Source organism: Nanorana parkeri, unplaced genomic scaffold (genome assembly GCF_000935625.1).
Source record: "Nanorana parkeri isolate BGI_ZX_2015 unplaced genomic scaffold, ASM93562v1 scaffold34, whole genome shotgun sequence".
Classification (NCBI taxonomy): Eukaryota; Metazoa; Chordata; class Amphibia; order Anura; family Dicroglossidae; genus Nanorana; species Nanorana parkeri.
The window spans coordinates 2,723,512-2,751,206 of NW_017306302.1; the positions used below are offsets into that span (position 1 = coordinate 2,723,512).

General features: G+C 42.0%; 1 protein-coding gene across 2 annotated transcripts in view; it reads left to right on the forward strand.

The window, feature by feature from the left end:
• The window catches only part of SGTB (small glutamine rich tetratricopeptide repeat containing beta), a 47,653-nt gene that overhangs the window by 16,923 nt on the left and 3,035 nt on the right, over nt 1-27,695 (forward strand). Inside the window, exons 3-11 of one of the 2 annotated variants that reach the window (XM_018569184.1) lie at nt 4,683-4,786; nt 15,175-15,253; nt 16,822-16,921; nt 17,547-17,651; nt 19,108-19,246; nt 21,354-21,416; nt 22,616-22,653; nt 26,159-26,242; nt 26,371-26,492. In XM_018569184.1, the coding sequence (XP_018424686.1) occupies nt 4,683-4,786; nt 15,175-15,253; nt 16,822-16,921; nt 17,547-17,651; nt 19,108-19,246; nt 21,354-21,416; nt 22,616-22,653; nt 26,159-26,242; nt 26,371-26,482 (824 nt within the window). In that variant the 3' untranslated portion in view covers nt 26,483-26,492. The remainder of the gene's footprint in view (nt 1-4,682; nt 4,787-15,174; nt 15,254-16,821; nt 16,922-17,546; nt 17,652-19,107; nt 19,247-21,353; nt 21,417-22,615; nt 22,654-26,158; nt 26,243-26,370; nt 26,493-27,695) is intronic. The other variant, XM_018569190.1, reaches the window with a different exon arrangement.

Sequence of the window (27,695 nt, forward strand, 5' to 3'; positions counted from 1 at the left end):
GGGGGGGGGGGGGGTTTGCCCTGTTTTGTCTGACGTTCATTACCTGATAGGGCAACTCTCAGAGACATAGTCAGCATCAAAAACATGGCAAGTATAACTCTTCCTCACTGTAATAAAACAATGTTTTTATTACTGTCTGTGTTCCTGTGTGGTAAAGTTCCTGTTCTATACAAACATTAAAAAAATATTTTGGTTAAAGGGCTTTAACCAGTTAAGGGCCTAGGACATACCAGTATGCCCTAGAGTCCTTTCTAGCTGAGCACACGTCCCTGAGTTTAGCTGCTGGGACCAGCTGTCAGTTTGACAGCCAAGGTTCTGATCTAGGGGCTCATTGACACCAATTGCCTTGTGTTGTGTTCGGGCTGCACTGGATAAAATGGCCAGCAGAGCCCAAACGCAAGACAAGCCAATTTGCTTTGTCATGAATGGTGGTCAGTTCACAATGCAGTACTTTTTTAAGCGCACCGAAGTGAGACGCTGAGGTGAGCCAATAGAACTTAGTGAAATGTCACTTGTAACATTTCAGTAAAGTTCTGACAAAAAAAAGAAACAGTAACATTGAGTCCATCCACCGACCTCCTATGTTGCTTTTTTTTTTGCCTAATTCTTTAAAAAAAAAATCTTTAACTATTTACAAAAATGTCTTTTGTATTTTCTTTTATTTCACTTGTTTGTTCTTTGGAGTATAAGTGGTAAAAAAAAATGCAATAAAAAAACCTTACATTAAAAGGAGAACTATGGGGTGAGTGAATTACTCATCCCCATATTTAGAGCTGACGTATTACATTGAAACTATCACACACCGGCTTCGTTGATCAGGAAGTGAGCGAACACATACCGCCACTCGTTCACTTCCCAATCATCTCCCTGCAGAAAACAATGACTGTAAGTCACCGCTCCCCTCTCCGACCCTCCAGTGCTGACTGGAGGGATGGATGGGGCAGGAGGCAGGCATAGCTGGCTCTGCCTCTAGATAGGCAGAGCCCGCTGTCAATCAGCCAGCTGGGTGGATCTCGACAGTATTGTTGGAATCCGTCCTAGCAGCAGCGGTCTCAGCATATAGCGGGCAATAGCTTGCTATATACTGAGGAGAACTATGGAAAAAAATGTTGCCCCATAGTTCTCCTTTTAATTAATATTTTTTTAATAGAAACACTATTTTGATATTATAAACAGGACATATAGCAGAATGAAGAATGTAGCATCTAAAGTAGGATTATTGCCTGTCAATCTTGTTTGTTTTTTTACTACTTTTTGCCTTTAAACTAAAAATGAATGATTTTGGCCGTCTGTTTCCTGCAGGGGAGATTCCCCTTCACTTTTTGTCTTAGAGACACAACAAAAGAAAGGAGAGGAAATTTCCCCAAAGTGAGCAGACCTCTCTTTTCTTAGACAGGTGTCATCAGAACATTTGTCACCGTGGAGGATTTACTTTAACATCTTGCTTTCATGTGACCTCTTAGTATTAGGCTTTACCCTCACTTTCTGCCTGGGTGAAAATAGTCACCAGGACAAGCAGAAGGGGGAATTTCATCAATGAGGACACAGACTACAATTAAAAACTTGGCAAAGGGTCTAAAACTGGGTATACTCTGGTAGATTTTTGTACGTACTGTATGTGCATGCAAGAAATCTTATCAGAACATTCAATAATTGCATCATGTGTAGAATGTCATATGCAGGGCTCGAAAAATGCACTCGTCACAGACGAGTGGACGGCAGTGCTGGACGAGTAGCTTCCCGACCGGCTGTTGTAATTAAAAAACTATCATGGTTATTCACAAAAGGGTGAAGTGTTTGGAGAAGGCAGGAGAAGGGAACAATCTAGGACAACATAGCTGAACTGGAAAGTGAGCTGAATTGGAGAATGTTTCCAAATCGCCTATTTTGGGATAGATTGTTCACTTCTCCTGCCTGCTCCAAACTCTTCACCCTTTTGTGAATAACCCTGTGTGTGTTTACTGTTAGCATTTTGTTTGCTCAAGAAAAAGTTTTTGTCTAGCTCTTTCTATTTTCTTCATCACCATGGTCAGATTTGATCATGGATTCAACCCCATTAGCTAACGGAAAATGGTTCCAAAACCAAATTTCTTTAGTAACATTCTACTGGTGAATGGCCAGCTTAAAGTGTTATTAAACCCTCACGGCTATAAAATCATATAATGCTACAGAGCTCAGCACCTACCATGTTTGCTGTGTGTCTTTCTCTCCAAGGCTGTGGTTGCTTTGCTTCATCTATGATGTCCCCCCCTCATGTTCCTGTTTTCAGGTAGCTCCTTCCTCTTACAGGGTTCCGTGGAACCACCTTTGTGTGCACGCTCCCGTCTGGCTCTAAGTATGTCTCTCCCTACCCTGCTTGCGTGCACAGAAAACAAAGCCGCGAAACCAACCGCAGAAAGCCACTCCCCTGCTCATCCCTCTTTCTGCCTTCAAGCAAGTGATTGACAGCGGCTGATGCCTGCGCTGTCCCTATTACAATGTGCACTTGACATATACTGGGTGCGCGCTCCCCTGCACAGAGTTTTTGGGAAATTATGTTTTGGGACCTGGAGCCTGAGACGGTACAAAGCTAGAAATGTATGTGCATTCTCACACATTGGAAGAAAATTGGAAGACTCATCCACCTTATAAAATAGGGGAGTGGGCATTAATGTGGCAGGTGAGGTTTAATGTCGATAAATGCAAAGTAATGCACTTTGGAATTAAAAATAAACAAATGGGTTATACAATTATGGGTATGCCGCTGGGGAAGTCAGAAATGGAGAAGGATTTGGGGGTCATTGTAGACCACAAACTGAAAGGTAGTTTGCAGTGCCAGGCTGCTGTAAACAAAGCTAGCAGGGTCTTGTCCTGTATTAAAAAGGGGATGTATTGCAGGGACAAGTCTATAATTTTGCCACTTTATAGATCATTGGTTCGACCTCATCTGGAGTACGCGGTCCAGTTCTGGTCACCAGTACTAAGAAAAGATGTCCTTGAGTTGGAAAAAGTCCAGCGAAGGGCAACCAAACTAATTAGGGGTATGGAGGACCAGAGCTACGAGACGAGGCTACTAAATTTAAACATGTTCACATTAGAGGTGAGGAGATTAAGGGGGGATATGATTTCCATGTACAAAATGTTTAATGGTGGTAGCAACATTAGCGATAAACTGTTTAAAATTAACTCCGTTACAAAAACTAGAGGCCACCACCTAAAATTGGTGGAAAAAAAATTCCAGCACAAGGGGCGAAGGGGGTTCTTCACAGTAAGATCAGTTAGGGTCTGGAACTCACTGCCACAGGCGGTGATTTCAGCAAATAATGTGGAATTGTTCAAGAAACTTTTGGACGATTTCTTAAGGGACCGTAATATACAGGGGTACCGGTAATATACAGGGGTACAGGTACTCCTAGAATGAGATCCTAATAGGTTGGACTTGATGGACTAATGTCTTTATTCAACCTCAAATACTATGTATATACTATGTAACTATGTAACTATGTAACTGTTCAGTGTCTGCCGCTCCTCTCTGCCAATCCCTCCACTGGCTCCCAATTGCCCAATGAATATTCAAAATACTAATAACCTACATACAAAGCCATCCACAACTCCGCCCCCAGCTACATCTCCAACCTCATCTCAAAGTATCACCCAAACTGTCCTCTCCGCTCATCTCAAGGTTTCCTGCTCTCTAGCTCTCTAGCTCTCTCCTCCCTTGCTCACTCCAAGACTTCTCCAGAGTGTTTCCCATCCTCTGGAACCCCTTACCCCAATCTGTCCGCCACACTTCTATTCTGCCCACCTTTAGGTGATCCTTAAAAACTCATCTCTTCAGGGAAGCCTATCCCACCTCAACATAACTGCCCTTTTTACTTCTTCCACTAACTCAAACTAAACAATTATTACCTTTTGTGTCACTTGCCCCTCCTACTAGATTGTAAGCACTCACGAGCAGGGCCCTTTTAAACCTATTGTACCGAAACTTGTATTGTAAATTGGATTGTAACTGTACTGTCTCTCCCATTTTGTAAAGTGCTGCACAATCTGTTGGCGATATATAAATCCTGTATAATAAATATTTAATATTTAGAAAATAAATCATGGAGCTTTTAATAACTCTAACTCTTCCTTACTCTATCCAAAACAAAAAAAGTGCCCTTACATAAACTTTAACTGGTCATTGGAAGATAACAGGGAAATACAGCATGGAGTGATCAAATATGGGGCATGCATGGTTGCTAATTCTACTGATAAAGCCATAGTAGGCCTGCCAGCTGATGACATGGAACATCTGTTGTTACTGGCCAGTTACATTTGTGACCTAGAAACAACCAGATAATGTAATGGGTTTCTACAGCAGTCCCCGGATCCCAAGAAGCCGCACACTGATATAGTCAGTGTTTATGTATCTATCTGTTTATCTATCTTCTTCATTGAACTCCAACCATGCCGACCTTTGGCAGGCACCTGATATCTCTCCCAAAGTTGATGGACCTTGATGCATGGAGAAGCGGTGTTTATTTGACATTGCCAACAAATTTGTTAGCAAGAGAATGCATTCTGACAGTATCAGATCACAACATAATGCACATTTCACAATGGTACAGAAGTATGTAAAAGCTAACAGCATACAAATTGACTAAAATAACCAATCTGTGCTGGGCTGTATTTCTGATATTTACCCTTTTGTCTTTGTTTAGTTGCAGTACAGTGTTTGGAGACTGTTTTTAAAATCAGTCCTGAAGATGTACATCCTTCCACACCAAACTCCTTGGAAGAATTATTTTCACAAGCACATTTTAAGGTATTTTTTTTAATCTGAATTATTTATTACCGTGGTGCATTGTCAGTTTTGGGAAAACCAGGTTATTAAATAGTATGTTTAAAGGAGCATTACCATTGTAACAGTCCATGGCTGGCTGTCAAGAAAGTCTGGCATTAACCTGAGGGCTCTTTATGGGCTGGTTTGAGCTCCTGTTGGCTGAATGGCATCAACTAACCTGTTTGCAATAGAAAAACCTACTAGGTTCCACTCTATCCCTCTCTACTACCCCCAGCACTCTAAAGCTGGGTATACACAGTTACAGCGGTGTAACTATAGCCATAGCAGCCCAGGTGGTTGCTATGGGGCCTGAGGATGGAAGGGGGGGCCCCATTAGGTTGTTGAGGCAAATTAAACATAGAGCATGCAAAGATATTACAGTACTGGTTGGCGTGGTTGCATTTGACAACAACGCTAATCCCCTGTAAAGTCTACAGTGTAAAGATGCACAAGAGGAGTTTTCGGGATTTTAGCATCATTAATCACATCTCAGAGAGATATGATCAAAGGGGCCCTCCATCACATTTTTGCTATGGGGCCCCGTGATCTGTAGTTATGTCCCTGCACAGTTATATTTTCTTCTTTTAGCCAGCAGTATAACAGATTTCTCCATTAACACTTATGAAAGCAGATGGAGGAATCCCCTGCTATTTTGCAAGCTCCATTTGGCTGAAGATTTTCCAACTTGCTCCTTCGAACAGCTGATCAAAGGATGCCGGGCGGAAGGGTGCCACTTACTGTGCAAATTTCAGCCGGTGTTTGATGAATTTGCACAGTGTATAGCCTACTTTAGTATAAGCATCATGGTGCTTGAATTTATGATCATTTACGATCATAGGTGCATTTAACGTGCAGGTGACATCCTCCTAACCTGCTTCACGCTTTGTTTGCATTCATTTTAACTTGTATAGAGAGTAAAGCAGTTCTGAAGTGAACAAAAGACCACACACACCCTAAATGTGCTGAAGCTTTACTATGGAAGCCAGGGATTGCAAGAGTAAAGCTATGCAGAAGAAATGATGGAAATAAAGTGTCACGTGAGGCCAAATCAAGTGTAGGCAACTATGGCACTTCAGCTGTTATGGAACTACAAGTCCCAAGAGGTATTCCAAGACCCTAACTGCCACAGGCATGGCTCCCAGAGAAAAATGCATGTTGGGTTTTGTACTTTCACCACAATTCGTGCCAAGGCTGCCTACTCCTGTACTAAATGTTATCTGGAGTTCTGTATAGTCACCTAATTAAAAAAAAATCTGTATTGGTGATAAAATTCCTTTAGAGCCCTGGTGCCCAGTCTGTGAGCTAAGGGCCAGATGCGGCCCTTTGGTGTTTGCTCTCATGCCCCAGTTGTCAGTAGTGGGAGAAGTGATTTGCAAAGGAGCTTTTAATAATAATCTTTAGCAGTGTCGTGTAACATGTCCCTAGTCCTACGTCAGTCTCCTACAACGTGATTTAAGTCTCCATCCACTCCTGTAGAACAGTCTTTGACTATTTTCTCTATCAAGTCTCAAGGCTATGACAGGCTTCTGTACCATTAAATATAATAAATCTTATATGTGACCCTTTTAGAGATATCAGGGGCCACATTTTAGGCCCCTCTACCTTGTAAATTGACAACCAGTGTTCTGCGATATTGGTAGTATCACCACTACTTTTATGCAGTTTTATAATAACATACAGCTCAGATTTAAAAATTGTCCTGCATTTTATATATGAAGATGTTGTGTTTTGGGGGTTTTTTTTTGGGGGGGGGGGGAGGAATGTGATATGCGTGCTTTTACCTGTAATGATATGCCCATCATCGTGTCATGCAAGAGGATCTTCCCTCCAAAACATTAAATGTCCAGCAGGATGAACACAATTTCCCATTGACTTGCACACTGAGATGATCATGGTTTATCAGCTCAAAGAAGAGATTGCAAGCTGTGATTTCTGATTAAATAATCAGACATAAAGAGCTCTGAGCTTACCCTGACTACTACAAGCTTCATAGAAAATTTAGCAGAGAGCACAAGCTTCAAAAGCTCTTGTGCGGCTGCTAAGAGGCTCTCGGCACCATTTTCACTAGAGGAAAATAAGCTTTCTTTAAAAAAAAGAGCACTATGCCTTAGTTAAATAGGCAGCCCAGCAGGCACAGTTCGCTTTGAAGCTCTGTCTGTCTGATTGAAAACCTGGGATTTGCCTATCTGATAAGATATGATTTACTGCTTTGATGACACATGATGAGTTCTGTAAACAGTAGGCTTATAGAATAATGAAATGCTTTACATGTGAAAAGGAGACTAGAGCTCCATTTGCTGGCTGAACGAAGGTTACCAAATTTTCAAAATGAAAACCGGGGGGCCCCCTACTGACCACACCCACTTTTAATCACACCCATAAACCATACCCCCTTTGTAGCCACACCCACAAAATCACACTCCCATTTTTAGCATGCTCTAAAACCATTTGGACTTCTAGAAGAGGAAGCAAACATTGAAGATGTAAAGACAAATTGCCCTGGGCACTATAAGGAGTGAAATAACACGCATTAGAGCTTAGGAGGAGCTTAGGGGAGCTTTGCTCAGCTCTGTAAACTCAGATACTGCCACTGTATGAAAGGTCTGAGGCAGCTGCAGTGTGAATGGCACTGGAGTGCTGCAAAAAGAAAGAAGGGGCAGTCATGATGCCAGGGCCCGGGATGTCTCGGCACCGTACCAGACAGCCAGGGATATACACAGGGATGCTGGGGATAAACCCCTCAAAACAGGGGCTGTCCCCAGCAGACAGGGACAAATGTAACCTTAGGCTGGACAGAAGATTGAATAGTGTAATCGGAATAATAAAATGCTGGATATATGCAAAGTAGGTCAGAGCTTCATTTGTGGGCTGGATAGAAGTATAATGTGCTATCATTAAAATTGACCTAAAAAAATGAAATTTATTTAGTCATGAATGTAGCAAATAAAGAAAACATGTACAAAACCTGTCTGCTTACTGTTTAATCTTTGTCATTTTCCCTGTTTGCTCGGACTTGCTGTGCGTCACAATTGATAAATCACCCCCGTGTATTGTTAAGGAAAGATGTCACACTGAGTGTAAAAACAGCTATAAGCAATTTAGGGTAAGGTCATAGCAGGGCTTTCCATGTGCACAGTGTCATGCCTGTGATCCTGCCAGATAATAGAATGTTCTATCAAACTGCTTCATGTGTGACCAGAGCAGAGTATTCTCCACTCTTTTCCACATCAGAGATGATAAATGTTCTAATGTTGTAAAATAGTCTGAATATAATGCACCCAGGTATGTAGAGAATCCTTACAGGGTAAACCTGACACATAGTTTTCTGATGAAATCACCCACAAATTGCATTTGTATAATGTTCTTCACACTTTACTCCAGCACATTCCAGCTGATATTAAGCAGAAATCATCCTGCAGACACTGCCCATATTTTATATTTTTTGTAATGTATACACACTGTGTAGGCATTTTCTGTACTACACGGAATTGTAATGTTCATTAAAGGAGTTGTAAAGTCCCAGCATACACTATCCTGAAATCATTAGTCTATATTGGTTTAGAAAAACTGTCACATGACAATAAACAAAAATGTATCTGTACTTTTATCTGTGAGTACTTTGACAAGTATCAGTACTTGTACTTGCAAAAAGGGTATCGGTGCATTATATATATATCTAGATCTATATATATAATGTTTTTTATTTTTTAAAACATTCATTAAAATAGAGATGTACAAATCCCAGGAGCTCCAAATAGTCCTTTAAAAAACTCCCTTTACTTCCTGAAAATCTGGCACATGTGACTAGGACATGTGACCATGCACATCATCTCAGGGGAGGAAAATGCCTTTTCCCTGAGATCTCAGGAGATTACAGATGAGATTTCCCAGCAATGTTCTGCTGATGTAATCTTCCCCGGATACAACACTTTGGCACAATACATCATTTGTGCCAGAACTGGACCAGGAAGTAGATAGAAAAACATGTTAGTTTAACTAATGAATGGAAGATTATTTTAAATCAGCATGCAGAGCTGCATACTGATGTGATTTTTAGTGAAAAGGGGTAAAGGTCCGCTTTACGCTCTACTCTTCTTGTCGTAAGGAGCGCTCTTGTGTTTTTGTGATGATCTTAAAGTGAAAGGTTTTCCCCCTAAATTTTCTGATGGGGCAGTTATTTATATCTAATACCGATCAGCCATAATATTATGAGAACTGAGAGGTGAAGTGACCATTGACTGACTATCTCGACGGGGTCAGAGCAACTCCAAAACTGCAGCTCTTGTGGGATGTTTCTGGTCTGCAGTGCTCAAATTGCTGAAAAAGTTGATGCTGGTTCTGATAGAAAGGTATCTGAACACATAGTACAGCATAGTTTGTTGTGCATGGGCCTGTGTTGCCGCAGACCGGTCAGGGTGCCCATGCTGACCCATGTCCACCACGAAAAGCACCTACAATGGGCACGTGAGCATCAGAACTGGACCACAGTGCAATGGAATAAGGTGGCCTGGTGTGATGAATCACGTTTTCTTTTGCATAATGTGGTTGTCCTTATGTGTGTGTCACTTACCTGGGGAAGAGATGGCACCAGGATGCACTATGGGTAGAAGACAAGCCGGTGAAGGCAGTGTGATGCTTCGGGCAAGGTTCTGCTGGGAAATCTTGGATCCTGCAATTCATTTGGATGTTACTTTAATTAAAGTTCATTAATATTTCCTTGTAGGTGAGATGCTGGACCCCGTTTTGATTTTAATAGCAGCACCCAGTTCCAGACATCTTTCGGCCTCTGGAATGCACTGGAACGCAAGCCGGCCGGGTCCCTGCGTTTAGGGGCGGGAGGGGGCGTGGTGGTGCATTGAAGTAAATGGCACCGCAGCCACGCCCCCCGCCCACGGTTGCGATCGTCTACACCCAGAATGCAGGCACATTAGCATAATGCTGCAAGCACTATTTTTGCAGATCGCAGTGGACCGGAATACTGGCACTAATGTGCCTGCGTTCCGGGTGCGGGCGATCGCACTGTGGGCGGGAGGCGTGGCTGCGGTGCCATTAACTTCAATGCACCGCCACGCACCCTCCCGCGCCTGAATGCAGGGACCCGGCCGTCTTGCGTTCCAGTGCGATCCAGAGGCCGAACGCTCTGGAATGCGGACTTTGTGGTGTGAATCAGCCCTTAGGGTTACAGCATATGTACAGTCAGGAGTTTACTGTTTGGAGCATGTTTCATATGACCCCAAATTCATTTTGAATTTGGTGCAGCTGTGCAGGGCTCCACCTGCACAGGTGTGTCGTCCATTCACATATCCTTTCACAGGATCTGTGAAAGGAGAAACTACAAGTCCTATCTGCCACTGGGGCAGAAGGACTTGTAGTTCTCAATGCAGTACGTCTGGTCACGTAACTACACATATAGACTATTCATGCTTCCTCCTGTCCCTTAGCTTAAAGTCCATACCGACAGACCGGGGCAGGGAGGAAGAGCCTGCAGGAGCCAGAGCATTGCATCCTCAACCAATTGATCCTGGTTGCCATGCTGTGCAAGCTCAAATGTAAAAAACAACACCAATAAAAGTAATAATATATAATTAATACAAATTACATCATAATTTTTATTATTATTTTATAATAACATATAATCATATTAAATAATATTGAATATTTTTTTCTTTTATCTTTCAAAGTATTTTATTAATTTTTTTAAAATACAACAAAGCAGTAGAATAGCACATGATGTAGAAACAATATGGCATACAAACTTGTCTCAGAGTCTTCCACATTAGCATGGTCAGGTAGTAAGAGGAGGTCACTAGAAACCATATATACAATGCATAGTAATTCTGTGAAACAGAACATGCCTATCCGCCTACTCTCGCCAAATTATCCCCCATCTAAAAGAACAAAACCAAAACAGTTTGAGAGGAATAGCAGGCATAGGGGTCCATATGTGTCTGAAAAAAAACATTTGGTATGACCTCCTGCATATCAATGTACGTAGAAGACTTTCCGTCCCACATCAATGTGCTGGACAGCTCATGTGCGTGAGCCTAAAGAAAGACAGAGCAGAAAAGAGAAAGACGAAAAGGAAAAAGATACTAAGAAAAGCAGAACAGATAAAGAGTCTGAGAAGAGTAGATCCGTCCCCGACCAGATAATCGAACATCTATTGAAACATTAAAAACAGAACCCAAAAAAGGTAACAGAAAATGGATGTTACCGAGTTTCCAGCACCCCTGTATATAACATCCAGGGGGTCCAGGTCAATTAAAAGCATTTTTCAGTATCTTGGAGGATGCTGTGAAGTTTCTCATGGACCATAATCCACAACATTTTTTGTTTTAACCAAGTGGAATGGAATTGTCAAAAATTTCCAAGCCCTAGCTATGGTTATTTTAGATGCCAACAGAAAGAAAGTAATTCAAGTGACATTAAAGTCAAATATGTTTTTCCCTCCCCCTAATGTTAATGTTAGCACTTGCCTTAAATGATGTCTCTTAATCCGATCTTCCTCTTCTTTCCTGTCCTTTTCATTTGTCCCTCCAGCGCTGCTGCGGCTCTCTCCGACCCAGCGCTGACTCCTCTGTCCTTGCAGGCACTTCCTGTCCCACGATGTCTGCATGCGGGTGCACGCGTCCATAGACTTACCTTGTGTCTCTCCTCGTCTCCCGGCCCAAAAATGTGAACTGCGCATGTGCCCGCCCCAAGATGCTTTGCGGCCGCCCGAGAATTTTCAAATTTTCGGACGGGAGTGCGCGGGGAAGACGCAGGTAAATTTAAACCGCTTTTAAAACGGGTTTTTTGTTGTTGTTACACTTTTTGCATATACCTTTTGCGTAGATATATGCAAAAACACCGGAGGGCTTAATAACCCTTTAATTTATCCAGAGCTTTAGACAGTCCCGGAATTGGGCAATTTAGCAACACATATAGGGGATCTCGTGGAATCCTCACCCCAGTGACCCTAAATTATTATTATTACATAGTATTTATATAGCGCCAACAGTTTGTGCAGCGCTTTACAATATAAGGAAGACATTACAATTCAAGACAAGATGGTAAGGAGGGCCCTGCCCCTGAGGGCTTACAATCTAAAAGAGGAGGGGTAAGTGATACATGAGGAGGTAGCTGTGTGGGGGTGAATTGTTTGAGAACGTGATGGTTCAGTGTTTAGGTCGAGGTGGGATAGGCTTCCTTGAAGAGATGAGTCTTTAGGGAACGCCTAAACACAGTCAAGGTGGGAGATAGACGGACAGATTGGGGTAAAGAGTTCCAGAGGATGGGAGAGACTCTAGAGAAGTCCTGGAGGCGAGTATGGGAGGAGTGGACAAGGGAGCTGGAAAGCAGGAGGTCAATGGATGAGCGGAGGGGACGGTTAGGGTGATACTTTGAGACCAGGTCTGAGATATATCCGGGGGCAGAGTTGTGGATGGCTTTGTAAGTGGCTAAATATTAGGGCAAAAAAGCCGGTTCCAAAAAGGTCTCAACTTAGGACATTCCCACCATATGTGATACATTGTGCCGGGGTGAGCACATCCCCGGAAGCAATGAGGAGAGACCTCTGGGAATATTCTCGCTAGTCTGGCAGGAACCATATACCACCTAGATAACACCTTATAATTGGCTTCTATTAGTGAAATATTGAGTAAACCAGATGACACACGGGAACAACATTGATGCCAGACATCCAGTGGAATAACCGTTTCCAAGTCCCGTTCCCAAGCTAACACATAGGGTAATGTACTCTCAGAGTCTACCAGGAGGGAATAGAGCAGCAAGATGCCCCCCCCCCCCCCTCTGGCCCCCATCTCCAAGACACCAATGTTTGTAGGTAGTTTTAAAGGGAGACGTTATGTATTTTTTTTTTCTTTTTATTGCATTTTTTTCTTTTTGCAAAAGCTGTACATTGGCTTGAAATAATAACTGTGTCCTATGAAATCTATTAAATATTTACTTAGAGGTTAGTCTTGTTAGGTGCAGTTTCAATATTGTCTCATCTGAAGATATAATTCATCTTGTTATGCATGTGTGTATTTTGTAGAATAGAAAACCTTCTGCTTTAGGAGGGAAAAAAGTGATAGGACTGGTGTTTAAGATTTTATTGAAAGGACCCAATTGTTTGAGACAGTTCATATGGTCAATCCTTTTAAAACTTTGGTCCTTGTGACTTTTCTTTTGTGTCAATGTGCATGAAAAGGTAAATATAGCTCTTTATATACAGTATATACCAATTACAAATATGGGCAGCTGTGGGAGTCTAATTAATACAGCCTTATTCCAACAGGAATAGGTTGGGAACATTTCACAGTTAGTCAAACTTCTCATTTTAACGTTTGATTACCTAATTAATCTTGATCACATCCACAAAGCCCCGGGTTTTCTTGTCAGCGACCTCCAGGGAAATCTTAAGTTGTCAAGGCTTGTTTTTTATTTGAAAGGATAAGAGGTTGTCTTCTTAGTTCCTAGAAGCAAAGTCATTCTGAAGGATAATATTTAGTAGGTACAATTTTTAGATCTGCTATGACGTTTTTTCTCTCTGGACCCCGTGTACAAGGAAACATTTAATATATTATTTTTATGGCTAAAAAATCCTGAATCATTATTAACTTGTCTGACATCTTGCAGGATTGGAATTACTGAGTGTGTGCAAGCCATTATTGAATTCCAAGATACACAAAGTATGAGCAGGGGTATTTACTAGCATGGCATGTGTTTCGCTAGGCAGACTTGTACAGCTATTTGTTTGTCTGATTCTTGTAGTAAAGCCAAGGAAACGGACCCAGAAGTAGTATTTAACATACTTTTACTATACAAAAGGCTACGTGCACAAACTACTATGCGACAGGTAAAAACAATACAAAAACAAACAGGCTGCTACATACATACACATGTATACACTATCTACCCTATTTTAGCACATGCAAAGGTTTCTATAGGAGGATACACTAAACAAAAAAAAATCACTTAGCTTCGGTGGTTGTTGGTCTACAAATTCTGTATTGAACAGGACTTCATAGCTATCAAGCATTCTCAGAAAAATGGCTTCTGGTTGCAGTCTCTCTCGAAGTGTATACTTTATTCGTCTGTTTGAGTGAAGTCCTCTCATGGCTAATGCCTGTCCATCATTTATTCTGTTTTCCTCCATTCACTCACATGGTTGGTCCAAAGAACACAATTATATCTTTCTCATGACAGTGATTGGATGGCAACTGAAGTCTTTTTGAAGCTGCCATAAACTATTGTTTAGCTCTATTCTGTCTCCCAAAAGCACCACTTGTGCGTACAGTTTCTAGCAATATATTTGTATGCAATACAGCTTGATAATTTGTCATTAGATGACAAATGTTGGTTTTGCCCATGCAGTGCAGGGGTTTGCTTCAATGCTCACCTCCCCAGCAGCACAAGCTAACGTGTCCTTTGGTCCTCTGCTGATACTTCGAAATATGAGGAAAATCTTAGTCCATGTGACTTACTCCACATGACCGTGCTGGGCCAATTACCAAGCACCAGAGCTGTCACACTATGAGGGTACATGGTTATGTGTATTCTATGACTTGAGGACTTGTAGCTTACACTGAGTAATTTCTCCTGCTTCTTGCAGGTGAATGGAGTGGTTGGGGGATTCAAGAAAATGGTGAGTTTGTGCTACCAGTAGGGGGAAACCAGTTGCTTTGCCCTGTAAGATTTAAAACAAGCACTCGCTGATCTCTGTAGCTGCAGGCAATGTGGAGTAATTCATACTTGAGTTGACTCATAATTGATATTGTTTTAGCTGAAGTTTCTCCATTTTTACATTCACCTACTGTCTTCTAGTTGCTGGTAAAACCCCTTGAGGAGCAAATGGTGGGGAGGTAGTCAGCTGAAGCTGAACTCCAGGCAAAGAAACACACAAATTGTTTCTCCTCCATGCAGTCTCATGATCCATTAGAGCCTAGGTTTAGAGGAAGTGGGTTGAATGATGCTGGCCATCAGACTGAGGACTTCTAGTGACATAAAAAAATTAATGTGGGTCCAGCTCTTTCTTTAAAGGTGAGTATTACAGGAAAAACTTTTTTGTTATTTTTTTTATCTTTTAGTGTACTATTCATTTGTATCTTGTCCCAGTATCCCTTGTTCCCTCATTTGTGGTCTCACAAGGTTAAACAATTCGGGGAAATCTTCCCAATGGTGGTCACAAACAGAAAAGGTTCCACCCAAAAAAATGTTTGGCTGAAGCTGGGCTTTAAAACAAGAATGAAAAAAGAATGCTGGCCTTGTTCATCCTTGATTTCACCTGATCTTCTGTCGTTCTCTTTTCTTTTGTTGTCTGACATAAAAAGCTTCTGGTCTTTTTATGCTTTCTGAGGGCCACAAATGACATTTGTTGTTTTCTGCAGAATGATGAACTGACGCCAGCAGAATCCCCTTCAGTCTCCCCGGCTGACATAGAAAAGGCTGAACAGCTAAAAGATGAAGGTAGGCTGCTTATGTCATGCACTGTGCTCAAAAAGTGGCAAGCATTGGGCAAAGCTGTAGTTGGTTTTGCCAGCAGGTTCTCTGCAGCTGATATTTTCCCCACTACTGACTTACCATTTCTTTTTCTGCACTGTGTCAATGTGTGAAGCAGGGCTTTGCTTCCTTATGTCAGAGCCTCCAGCAAGGACAACAGCGAGCACCACAGTAGTGACATCACTAAATCTAACTCCAAATCTCCTGAGACTAGCAGTCAGAGGAAGCAGTGCCTGAGATCTCACACTGCAGATATGTGAGCCTGTGGGCACAAATGTGCACAGGCGCCTTCACATACCAGGAAGTGCACTGCTATTTTTCAGAAGGAAAGCAAGACAAAAGGTAGTTTTTAGGACTCTAAAGTTGGGCCAAAATGCTTACCATGGGTGCCGCTGTTGATCAATCATTTGAAGGAACTGGATGGAAAATTCTCATTGAAACTGAGCTAGCAGCCAATCAGCTGCTAACTGTTTGAGTATTCTGACAGTGGCCGCTGTCAGAATGCAATTCAAGAATCTGGGAATTTGTTCGGCAATGCTCCATAAGCGTTGATGGAGGAAACTGTTCTATTTTTTTTATTCAGGCAGGTTGAATGAAAAAATAGAACCTTGTATACCCAACTTAGGAGTCTACAATGGCACTTTAGTATTGTGTCAATGTTCCACCCAGCAATACACTGGGCAAATGCTATTCACGTAGAATTCCTGCCACTAGGTGGAGCTGTGGAGCATAGGAATTCTCTGTGCTTCTTGGCTCCATCTAGAGGTACAAATGCTGTGCAAACGACATTCGCCCAGCCATGTGCTTTTATAGATATACCCCATAATGTTTGTCTGTCCTTGGGCAGCGGATTAGTAGACAATTTATTGATTATATTTTAGGCTTTTACCTATATCGCATCAATTTTTTTATGTTATACAGTGGTACACCGGTTCACGATCGCATCGTTCGTGAACCAAATTGTTCGCGAACAGGAAGTTCGGTAAAATTTTGTTTCCGTTCACGAACACCACATCAGGTGGCGAACACAACCGCAGCCATCTTCCCTGCTCTGACACTGGTCATGGCTTCCCCTAGTCGAGTCCAAAATCCAGTGTACCCATCGCACTCCTGACCGAATAATACCCTTAGAGTCGGATGGGTGCCAAAGTGACTGCAGATGCCTCTGCAATCTAAGATAAGTATATGTATAAAGTCACTCGCACTCCAATAGAATTTCGAGTCAAAAACGGTTTATTGACTCGATTGCTATCACATCATATAGCGATGTGATGTGACAGCAATTGAGTCAATAAACCGTTTTTGACTTGAAATTCTATTGGAGTGCGAGTGACTTTATACATATACTTATTCCTCTAGTCGAGATCGCGGTCTGAACAAAGTTTGATTCGGTTCGCGACCAGAATCGTGGAACGAATTAAGTTCGTGAACCGAGGTACCACTGCACTTATAAAAACAGTGATTGAGAGAAAACACAGTTGTATAAAGTTTAATTTCTCTTTGTTTTTTCTAACTGAATCTACTTTTTGATTTAGGTAACAATTACATGAAGGAGCAGAACTATGAAGCTGCTGTCGAGTGTTACTCACAGGCGGTTGAGTTGGATCCAAACAATGCAGTATATTACTGCAACAGGTACCACTTCCTTAGTAAATGCTTTCTACTTCTCTTCAGAACTTATTAGGAGTCTTCTGGTTGTAAACCATGTGACTTAAAATGGATTTTTGTACTGTACTGATCCAATTGTTGATGGACAATAAATGTGTCAGTTCCTGTATTTGAGCATTCATTTTAGAAAGACTTCTTCAATTCCTTTGTGTTTCCTTTTGGATGCTGGTGTGAAGCTGCTTGAGTAAAGCACAACATGCAGCAACACTGAAAGTCCTTTTCGGGTCACCAAAAACTTTGACAGCTGCTAGGATACAGAAACTTATTTTTCTTATTGGATCAATTTTATAGTTCCAGAGCAGCATTGCATGCTAGATGAGTTTGTGTTGTATGGAGCCAGTCCCAAGGCTGTAAATAACAGGAAATAGTTCCCAAGGTGTAATTAATATTATATCTTGTTAAACGTTGATTCTAAAATCAACTACCTTCCCAATTAAGAAACAATTATTTATAAGCCATTAATGACACCGCTGATGAGCTATATTACATACAGTAAGGACAGTCTACAAAATAGCGTTCAGAATATATTTAGGGATGCTATGTAATTTTTGGTTCCATTTGTTAATTTTTTTTTTCTGCATATATTTTCCAGGGCCGCCGCACATACTCAGTTAGGTCACCATGAGGATGCAATAACAGACTGTGAAAAAGCCATATCAATTGATGAAAAATACAGCAAAGCCTATGGGAGAATGGGGTAAGAGATCACCTACTATCTGTTTTTCAACTCCAAGGTGTGAATTGACATTGCTTGTACATTCATTACATTGTATAAATTGTTCACATTGTTTTGTTCTGTTGTTTTTCAGCCAGCATCTCCAACTTAATGTAGAATATTGCTATGCCAAAAGCTTGTACCTGTTCCTGCACATTCTGCCAACATTCTAACATCCAGTATATAGGATTCCACATATACCGATACCACTTTAGCTGCATTAAGAACACTACATAACATCCACATAAGGCACATATACAACGTATGTGGCAATGAAAGAGAGTAGGACACCAGCTTCCACGTCCAGAAATGTGGGTAAAGGTCTTTGATGCAAACCTCTGCTTTGTCCATGCTAAGCAAAGCAACAGGTCTACTTTAATGCCCCCTCTCCTGCAGGGCACACTCACCTTTTCTTCTCTCATGTCATGTGCAAGGTATGAAATGTAACTAAATTAGATTATTAGAATTGATTCATTCCACATGGGGGTTTATTTAAAGTATATAATAAGCCATTTCTTTGAGGATAAAATGCGGAACGGTAAAAATCAGAGTAAAGTTTTTTTTCCACTCTGTGTCCCATAGCTTTACTTCCTATCCTAGAGACAAACCAGGAAATGAGAGGAAGTCTCTTTATAGTGATGGGGGATCCCCATTTCACAATTGTCACCAAAACAGATATCCCCATTGGAAAACTTTCGCTCTACTTCTGTTCTGGTTACACTTACAACCATCACATTTTGGATTTCCCATCACTTTGTGTACTAGTGACAATGGTCATGGAAACAGATATGCCCAGAACAGCAAGTGAGTGTAAGTCTCTTCGAAGAGAAAGGGAATCCGCTATTTGACAATTGTCAGCAAAACAGATGTCCCTCTTTGAAGATGTTTCCCTCTACTTCTGTTCTTGTTACAATCATAACATTTTGGATTTCCCATCACTTTATGTGCTGGTGACAATGGTCACCAAAACAGATATCCCTATTGGAAGATTTTCCTTGTACTTCTGTTCTGGTGACCACCATAGAGGATATTTCACTATACTTTCTATCCCAGAGACAGAACAGCAAGTGAATGGAAGTCTCTTCAAAGAGAAAGGGGAGCCCCTGCTTGTCACCAAAACTGATATCCCCATTTGAAGATTTTCCCTCTACTTCTGTTCTGGTGACAATCCATGTTGACTTTCCCATCACTTTGTGTACTGGTGACAATGGTCTCCAAGACAGGAAGAGAAGGTCATTCTCCCCAGCGAGGACACAGGAAGCAAAAAAGATCTGACTGAAATTTGAATACTTCTGTGCTCTGTCCAAAGCTATAAAATGTTTTGGCTCTGGATATATTTTAATAATACAGTCAAGGTAAAATGATGGGGATATAAAATGTGAAATAAGCCTTTCTGAAACATATTAAGTAATATCTTATGGTTGGCATTTGTGTACAGACGAGCCCTGGCAGCCTTAAATAGATACAAAGAAGCAATCGGCAGCTACCAGAAGGCCTTGGACCTAGACCCTGAAAATGAATCCTATAAGACCTACCTGAAGATAGCAGAACAGAAAGTCAGACAAGTCCCCAGTCCTGTAAGTGCATTGTGACTTTTAAAGGATTAGTGTACTCATACCATAAAGAAAACTGATTTTGCTACTGATATTACCCTTCATTGTCTTTAGTAGGAGTAACTCATCACAGCACATGCCTTTGAGAAAGTGTCTAGAAACATGTACTAGAAGGTAATGGGGTTGATTTACTAATATAGTAGAGCATGTTTATTCTACAAAGTGAATTTGTGCAAGGAGAATAAAAAAAACAACAGGATTATTGCTTGCACATGATTGGTTGATTGAAGTCAGCATAGCTTTATCTTATTGACTAAACAAAGTAAAAAAAAAAGTACTTTACAAAGTAAATCAACCCCAATGTGTTGAGTAGAGGAGGACGAAAATGAGGCTGCAATAAAATGTTGGTAATCTATGTAAAGAAGCCACTCATGGCACCCATTTAGGTGTGTATGATCCTTGAACATCTCTGCTTGTAAATTGGGAGCCAGCTGAGAGGGACTTGCACAACTGAAGAGGTGCCAGTGATGCCTTTTTTTCATATAACTTTGTATGATGAGAGATCTGTATCTGGTAATAGAGGAAAATGTGAAGAGCTGTTGATGAACTTAGTACAGATTTATATTGCTGACCATACATTGGTACAACATTCATTTTGATGAGAAATGGTAAAAAGTCTTGGTACTAAGGCCACTTGAAAACTTTTGATTGCCCCCATTCACACCTGAGCCTAAAGTGACACTAAACTCAGGAGTTAAATCTTAAAAATACATTCAAGTACCTTAACTATTAACATAAATGTATCTTATTTGTGTATCACTCAGCTTTGGATCCTCAAATCATCTCTAAATTGGTGCTGACACTGTCCTGCCTTCTGGAGGGGGGCTACTTTTGTTCCCCATAGTCCCTGTGTGTGTTGTAAAGTACCCACCACTCCAAGCTTGCTCCCGTGTTGGACTGCAATCTCATGTTTAGTTAGTTAATTTGTATTAAAGTTATGACCTATCACGGGCGTGAGCTTGGAGCGGTGGCTACTTTACAACATGATGATGAGATGATAACGGTAATCAACCATTAGAGTGCAACGTGCATCTCATTCTGTTTGTGTAAAGGCACGAGGAATCAACACTGCATATCCAATCCCCCACCTCAAGGGGGCAAGTGGAACAAATGAAAGGGTCTGGTCCACAGATATTGGCAGCAATGCAAATTGGGAGTGGGGTTAAAAAGGGGGTGGGGGCAGAGAGAAAGAGATAGGGTCAGGAGGGTGGAGGTATGGAGGGCAATGGGATCCGGGGAGGGAAGGGCAATTTCTCCTTTTAACAGTACCATTTATATGGTAAATCCAAGCCCTTCCCATTGCACTGTGAAGCAGGATATCTGCAGATGAGATCTAGTTTAACAACCTTTTGGATGCTCTCATCTCATTTGATTATACAGTAGCAGATTTGGTTTAGCCTAAGAAGAAATTAGACCAAGGTAAGTCCTAAGTAAGACCCGGTGATCAGCATCCTATAGGGGTTAGTTTAGTTAATACCATGTGGTGGGGGAAATGTATTGGTTATATATAAATGTAAGGATGACAGGAGGTGCAGTCATTTAAGAAGATTGAAGGCATACTTGCATGTCTTCTTCAGTTGCTTTGTTTACAGGACTGGTAATAATAGTTAAGATGGCCATACACCTTACAATTATCTGCAGATTTTCTGTGGTCAGATGGAAAACGTGCAACAGATTCCTCCATCTACACTTAACTGTGTGGATGAAGTAATCTCCACCTGGGTCAATCTGTTGCACTTTTTCCATCTGACCACAGAAAATCTGCAGATAATTGTAAGGTGTATGGGCACCTTTTACATAGATAGTCAGGTTAAAAAAGACACATGTCCATCAAGTTCAACCAAAAATAAATAAATAAAAAACCTGCATCCTCAGTACCCTAAGGCCTCAGTAGATCTATAGGATATGTATAAAAACAAGCGTAAAGATCATGGTCCAGTTTGCTCTAATAGAAAAACAATTTCTGATCTGCCAAGGTGGATCTGAAATCTACAGTGTTAGTTCTTATAGGTATTAGAAGCCAGTTATTTTGTGTGCATCCTTTATTCACCTGTGATTTCCCTATCTGTAGACAAGTGCTGGATGGGGATTTGATATGACGAGCCTCATGAATAACCCAGCCTTCGTGAGCATGGTGAGATGTTCCTCTACATTTGTTTTTCTCTGAAATGTTTTATTAATCTTTTTGTATATTAAATTCAACTGAAAACAAACTCATTTACCCAATTTGGATGTGCAATTGCCATGGCTGTTAGGTGTCATTCTGGTGGAGATCCTCTATATCACCAATGGTGTCCCCAACACATAAGAAGCCAGAAAGAATTGGGTGGTCTTGGTCTTTAAGGTGATCAAATGTTCAAAATGTTGTTTGGGCCACCACCATACAATTAAATTGAACTCAAGGCAAGCAGCTAAATAATTGCCTCAAATAGACATAGGACTTTAGTTAGAAAGGTGTACACCACACAGATGCCATTCGAATGGCATTAGGACCCCGGATAGCACTGAGGAGTGTATTTCCTATACTGGTCAGCCCCATCTAGGGGCAATAGTGCCATGCACATGATACGCCAGGCAGAACTTTTATAAATGAAACACATACTGTTTTACCTGCTGAAGGATTTGTAATTCTATACAGCCAGCTTGGCAAGACAGATCCTTCACCTTCACTGCAACAGCAGGAGCACAGGTGAACAATTATACTCCCCTACCTGCTGATTGGACAATAAAGGAGTCATCATCCCAGCTCACTTTGCTCTCTACTTCTGTCTGTATGTTCACTGTCAGCAGTCCTTCACTGCAGAAGTGCTTGATTGGCTTTGGGTGCTGTTCCTCCCTCTTCCAGTGCTGTAGTGTAGGAGATTACGTATGGCTGATACCAAGACAAATTTCGAATACAGAAGTGGTGTTATTTTTATATCTGCCAGGAGCTCTGTTTTAATATGAATCCCAAATATGTTTTAGCACTTACAATAAGTTGTACAGAAAACCGTCAAAGCTTTTAAAATATAAAATAAAGAATTTATAAAAAAGAATGAATGGCACGGCATCGCACCGACGTATTTACCATGCATTGTGGTAACGTAACACGCATGTTACTGCATTGTCACAAAGTAAATGGGCCCTCAATGGACGGCCTTAAGGCAATGCATGTGAACGTGCGACATAACAAAAAAGAAAAAAAAAAGAATGACATCACCACTGACTAGGGCTAGGAAGTGGTTAAGCTGAAGAAACTGTAACGTTATTTTATCAATGTTTGACTGTAGCAGTTTTTACCTGTCCATTGCTATTAATAAGCCTATATGATGTTTTTTCCCTTTCCCCATCTAGGCAGCCAGCTTGATGCAGGATCCACAAGTGCAACGGCTGTGAGCACTATACCTTGTTATGTATTTTATGTACATTTAGGCATGAAACCAAGATGATTCTGTGGCTTGTCTTTACTGGATGTTATCAAGATCACCTCTATAATGTAACCTCACTGGGAAGACAGGGTTAATTTTTAAAGTAGTATTGATTTATTACAGTCTAACAAGAGGGAATACAAAACAGTATGGGGGGAACTTAGCAAAACTGGAGCAGATTTGCACTGCAACCAAACAGCATCTCTGTCTCATTTTCAAATGTTACCTGGGCAAACTGAAGAGAGAAGCTGTTTGGTTGCCCTGGGCAACTGCTCCACGTGTTGTCTGCTCCAGTTTTGATAAATGCCCCTCTATGTATCTCAAATAGTACACACAGTAAGACCCTTTCACACGGGCAGCCCTTTTAGATCTGCCAGTCAGTTTTTCAGGCGGATCTAATTGGAAGTCCAATGTAACTATGGGCAGCTGAATGTAAACTGACTTGCCTCTGTTTACATATGATTACCCCCAACCCTGTCTAGATCCAGAAAAAAACAGTTCCGTTTTGGTTGACCTGATTGTGATGGATTGGGGGGTAATTGGATGTAGACAGAAACATATCCACTTACATCAGACTGCCCATAGACCTGACATGGTCTGGTTAGTTCAGTTGATACCTCCTACGGAAGATGGAGGAAAAAATGAATGGACACAGATGTCGCAAAAGTGACATCCCTTCCGTACTCTGATCAGCAGGGGATCTGAGCACTGATCCCCTGCTGAATGGAACAGGCACCACCTGTGTGAAAGGGGCCTTAAAGAAAAACTATACACCACTAAAGTTTGAAGACACTTTTCTCCCACTGAAACATTGGCTTGGCAATAAATGTATATATTTCTATCACCTTGTAACAACCATTTACAACCATCGCAAGACCTTAGTCTTGCGATGGTTGTAAAGTAATTAAAAAACCGTACGATCTGCCCATCTTGGATAGGCAGATCGTACTTGGGATCATCGCAAGCCCGCCCCCCCTGAGGGGCGGGCTTCCGATGACTGCAATGCTGAGCGGGCAGTGTGCGCGTTCTACATAGTAAATCTGCATTTTCATTCATTTAGATTGAACATGCCATGTTAGGCCTCGTTCACACCTGAACGTTTTGTAGCCCGTTCTACGCTCGACGAACGCTCTACAAAACGCTCAAAAATATAAATCCCATTGTATTCAATGGTCTCGTTCCCGCCTTGGCGTATTTCCGCCCGTCCCTCCATTGGGATACAGCCAAGTAGCCTTCGGAAACGCGCGTTTGTCGCTCAACTTTTTTTTACCGATGGTCGCGCGACAGTCGCGCATATGCAATACGCCTAGGTGTGAACGAGACCTTAGATTTAGGTAGCATTTGTTCATGTGTATCACTTTTATCATTAGGTACTGTTTGAATGAAGATCTGATGTTTGCGTGTTTAAATATTTGTAAAAAGTCCATGGGGTGTACCTAATGCCCACAAAGTATCCACTCCTTTGGATGTTTTCATGCATTATTGGGACATTGAATTTCAGTTGCTATCATTTTTTTATTTTATTACACTTACCATTAAAAATACACTCCTGAATATCCAAAGTGAAAGCAGATCTGTAAACTGATTTAAATGAACAAATATCCAGTGCGGCACAGATGTAGTCATGACCCCAATTACAATAACGCAGCGATAACTTCCTTTTAATATGTAAACTTGTTGGACCCCTCTTGCAGATAGAGGCATTAAAGGTGTGTGATCAGATGTTAAGCATTGTATGCTAAGCTATTCTAAACCCAGTGATTTGAAATTCCTCTGGATGGAGGTGTTCTTAGATTATTTGTTGCATAGCTATGTCCCACAGGCTAACCTGCAAACTGGGAAACAGGTAGCTAACCTCTCCAGGTTATTTATCATCCACCGTTATTACTCTTCTGCAAACCTGTCAGTGTAGCACCATCTAGTGGCCCTCTAAGATTTGTATGCCACCTATTTCTTAGGGAAATTAAAATGGTTTTGAGTCATTTTTGTTAAGATCATAAATATTCTTAACCCATGCAATGTGGCTACCCCCGCACTGCAATAGTTAAGTGCTCATTTTTGTCTAGGGACAAAAATAAAAAAGATATACTCACCCAATCCTCGCAGCCAACTGGCTGTTAGACTGCTCACCGAAGCCTGGCTTCCCCTTTGCTCCAGCGGTCTAAGGTCCTGTGAGTCCCAGCAACACATTATACAGCAATGTAGAATACTATCAGCTATAGAGGACTACAAATTCTAGCAATACATTATACAGCAATGCAGGATAATAGAATATGAATTTGTTACAAACTCTGTGCGGCTGCTCGGCCCAGGGGTGCCGGCTTGATGTCTCGGGTGGAGGTTCTCAGGAGGGGGAGATGTGCGGGCCATTGCAAGCACTGTAAACAGTTGACGCTTCAATTTGAAAAAATAAATTGCTGCTATCGGTTTTTGTTAACGGGGCTTTTTCACAAGTACTTGTGAAAAGGTCCAGTATCGGCACTGATACTGGTATCCGTACATCCCTAAAATGTATCCATTTCCCCTATAAAAGGGTACCTTCAAGTTACTCCTCCTTGAAGTAGCCATTGAAGAATTAGTATTTTGTGGCTTTAAAGCAGTGAACGTAGATCCCTCACCAATACACCACCATCATCATTCGTTATGTAGTGAGTTGCGGCTTCATGATTTGTTCTTGGGGAATATGAGTTACCAATCAGGTGTCCATAACAAAGTGGCCACTGAAAGGTTGTTGTCTAAATTAAGTCCACACGTCTGACCACCATCTATGGTTAAGGAGCACTCCAGAAACATAGGATGATCATTGTCTGATCTTTCTTATTATGGTTGGATCAGGAAACACTTGTGTCTGTCTGTGGTCACTCACCAGTCTTTGCAGACACAGCCTGGCCAACTAATACCTGTAAAAGGAGCTGATTGGCCAGGTTGTATTTTGCAAACCAATCTTTATCAATCCTTGAGCATGCTGTCTGTTCAGTACACAAACTTCCACATTCAGTCATTAGGAGCATGCATGTTTATTTACCAATCATTCAAAAAGATGATTCTTAGCTGGTTTAAGTGCAAACACATATCTATGGTGCCAATGGACCACAGAGAGCAGCTGGACATGTATACTTGTCATAATGTTCCTGGTTTTGTGGACAGAGAGGGGAGGAGATGAGCAGACACAGTTGGTACCACTTATATGATGGGGGCACAATAGCGATAGGGGCAGAGTATCCAACCTGCTTGATCAATGTTCCCTGTGACAATGGGTGGCCAAATGGAAATGGGGTCTACCCACAGGCATGAGATCATCACCCAATTCAGGTGAAAATGATCGTATGTATTTGGGTTCCCTTTAGGCTTTCTGATCTCCCAACTTTATACATCATAGGCCCGCAGTACTTGCGTCTTATATATACAGTGCATGAAATGACTGTATTGTTACTGTACAGGACTTACCATGCTGCTTACCCACTTGCAGGATGTCTGGAATGATGTCTAATGCTGGAGGGGGTCCTGCTGCTGGTGTTGGAGGGCTAACAGACCTCTCAGGCCTTATCCAAGCGTAAGTATGTCATCTGCTAGGATTTTCAGATTGTTTATAACACTCAAACATCTAAAAAAAAAAAAAAAAAGCAGATTTCCACATAACATGAATAGTAACTGATGAATAGTTTTATCCACTTCTTGCAGTGGACAACAGTTTGCACAACAGATTCAGCAGCAAAACCCTGAGCTGATACAACAGCTGAGGAACCATGTGCGAAGTCGATCTTTCAGTGGGACCACTGAGGAGCATTCATGACACCTTGCAGGTATGTACCGAACAGAAACATGTAGCGCTCACCCCCTAAGTGCCGCCCGAATAACCCAGTGGGGTCCGGCCCTGGGCTCCCCCACAGCCTCAGTGGGGTCCAGCCCTGATTTTTTTTGGCAGTGCACGGTCCCGGTGTTCGAACACCGGGGCCCCGCACTGCTGACAGGCTTCTCAGTGAGGGGACGGGTCCTGTGACTCACCTCCCCTCCCGGCCGCGTCCATAGTAACAGGCGGCGGGATGGAGGTGAGTCGCAGGAGGCCCTTTGGTTATTAGGTCCGCCACTGCTCCAGACTCACCAGAGCTTTGTTAGCATATCAGTGTAGATCGATTTTGTGGTACAGCAAATAGTAATTGGAGTAACAGATGAGCAGCAGATGAGTACAGATCCTCAGCAGGAGAGACACCAGCCATGTTCTGAGGTCCTCTGAGCACCTTCAGTAGCCATCCACTTTCCTGGTGCTCCTCCTCTAGCAACAGCACAGGCCTCCTCCATACTTTAGGCTCAGGGAAACACTTCCCACACTCCAGCCTCTGCCCGGCTTCAGGCCTAGCCTGGAGGGTGGCTGGACAGCACCCAGTCCTGTGCTAATCCATGGCTGGTCCCAACTAGTCTGAGCACATGGCAATTCCCTCCAGTATATGTACCCTATCCCAGCATTCACCACTGATTGAGAGAAACCCAGTGATTGGCTGCTGTCCTGTACATACATTCAGTGTCTCTCATTGGCTGTCCCACAATACAGCAGAATCGCACTCCACCCAGGTAGGTACAACCAATGCTAGACACTTGGAATTAACCAGATAAATGTCAACTATATTCCAACCAGGCTGACTACAGCCCTGGCAATCACTAAATGTTTAGTAGCCACCTCACAGAAGGTGATGGGGGCTACAAATACATAATCATACAATGACTCGGTAGAAACTTGACACTTCCCCTTCTCCTTGTTACAATAACCTGGTTACAGTACAGAGTCACTTTATATGTATAAGTATAATGCAGTGGCTGTTTGTTGTTAAGCTGTCTCTTCATTCCTCGCTGGCCACTGCATGTATTCAACTGGCTGGATGGGTCAAATATCAATTTCCCCTGACGCACGCAGTGGTTTATACCACCCGCTTGTAAATCCAGAGCCATCCCTATAATGAGGCAGTTGCCTCAGGCGGTATCTCATTGGGTCACATGGGGGGGGGGGGGGG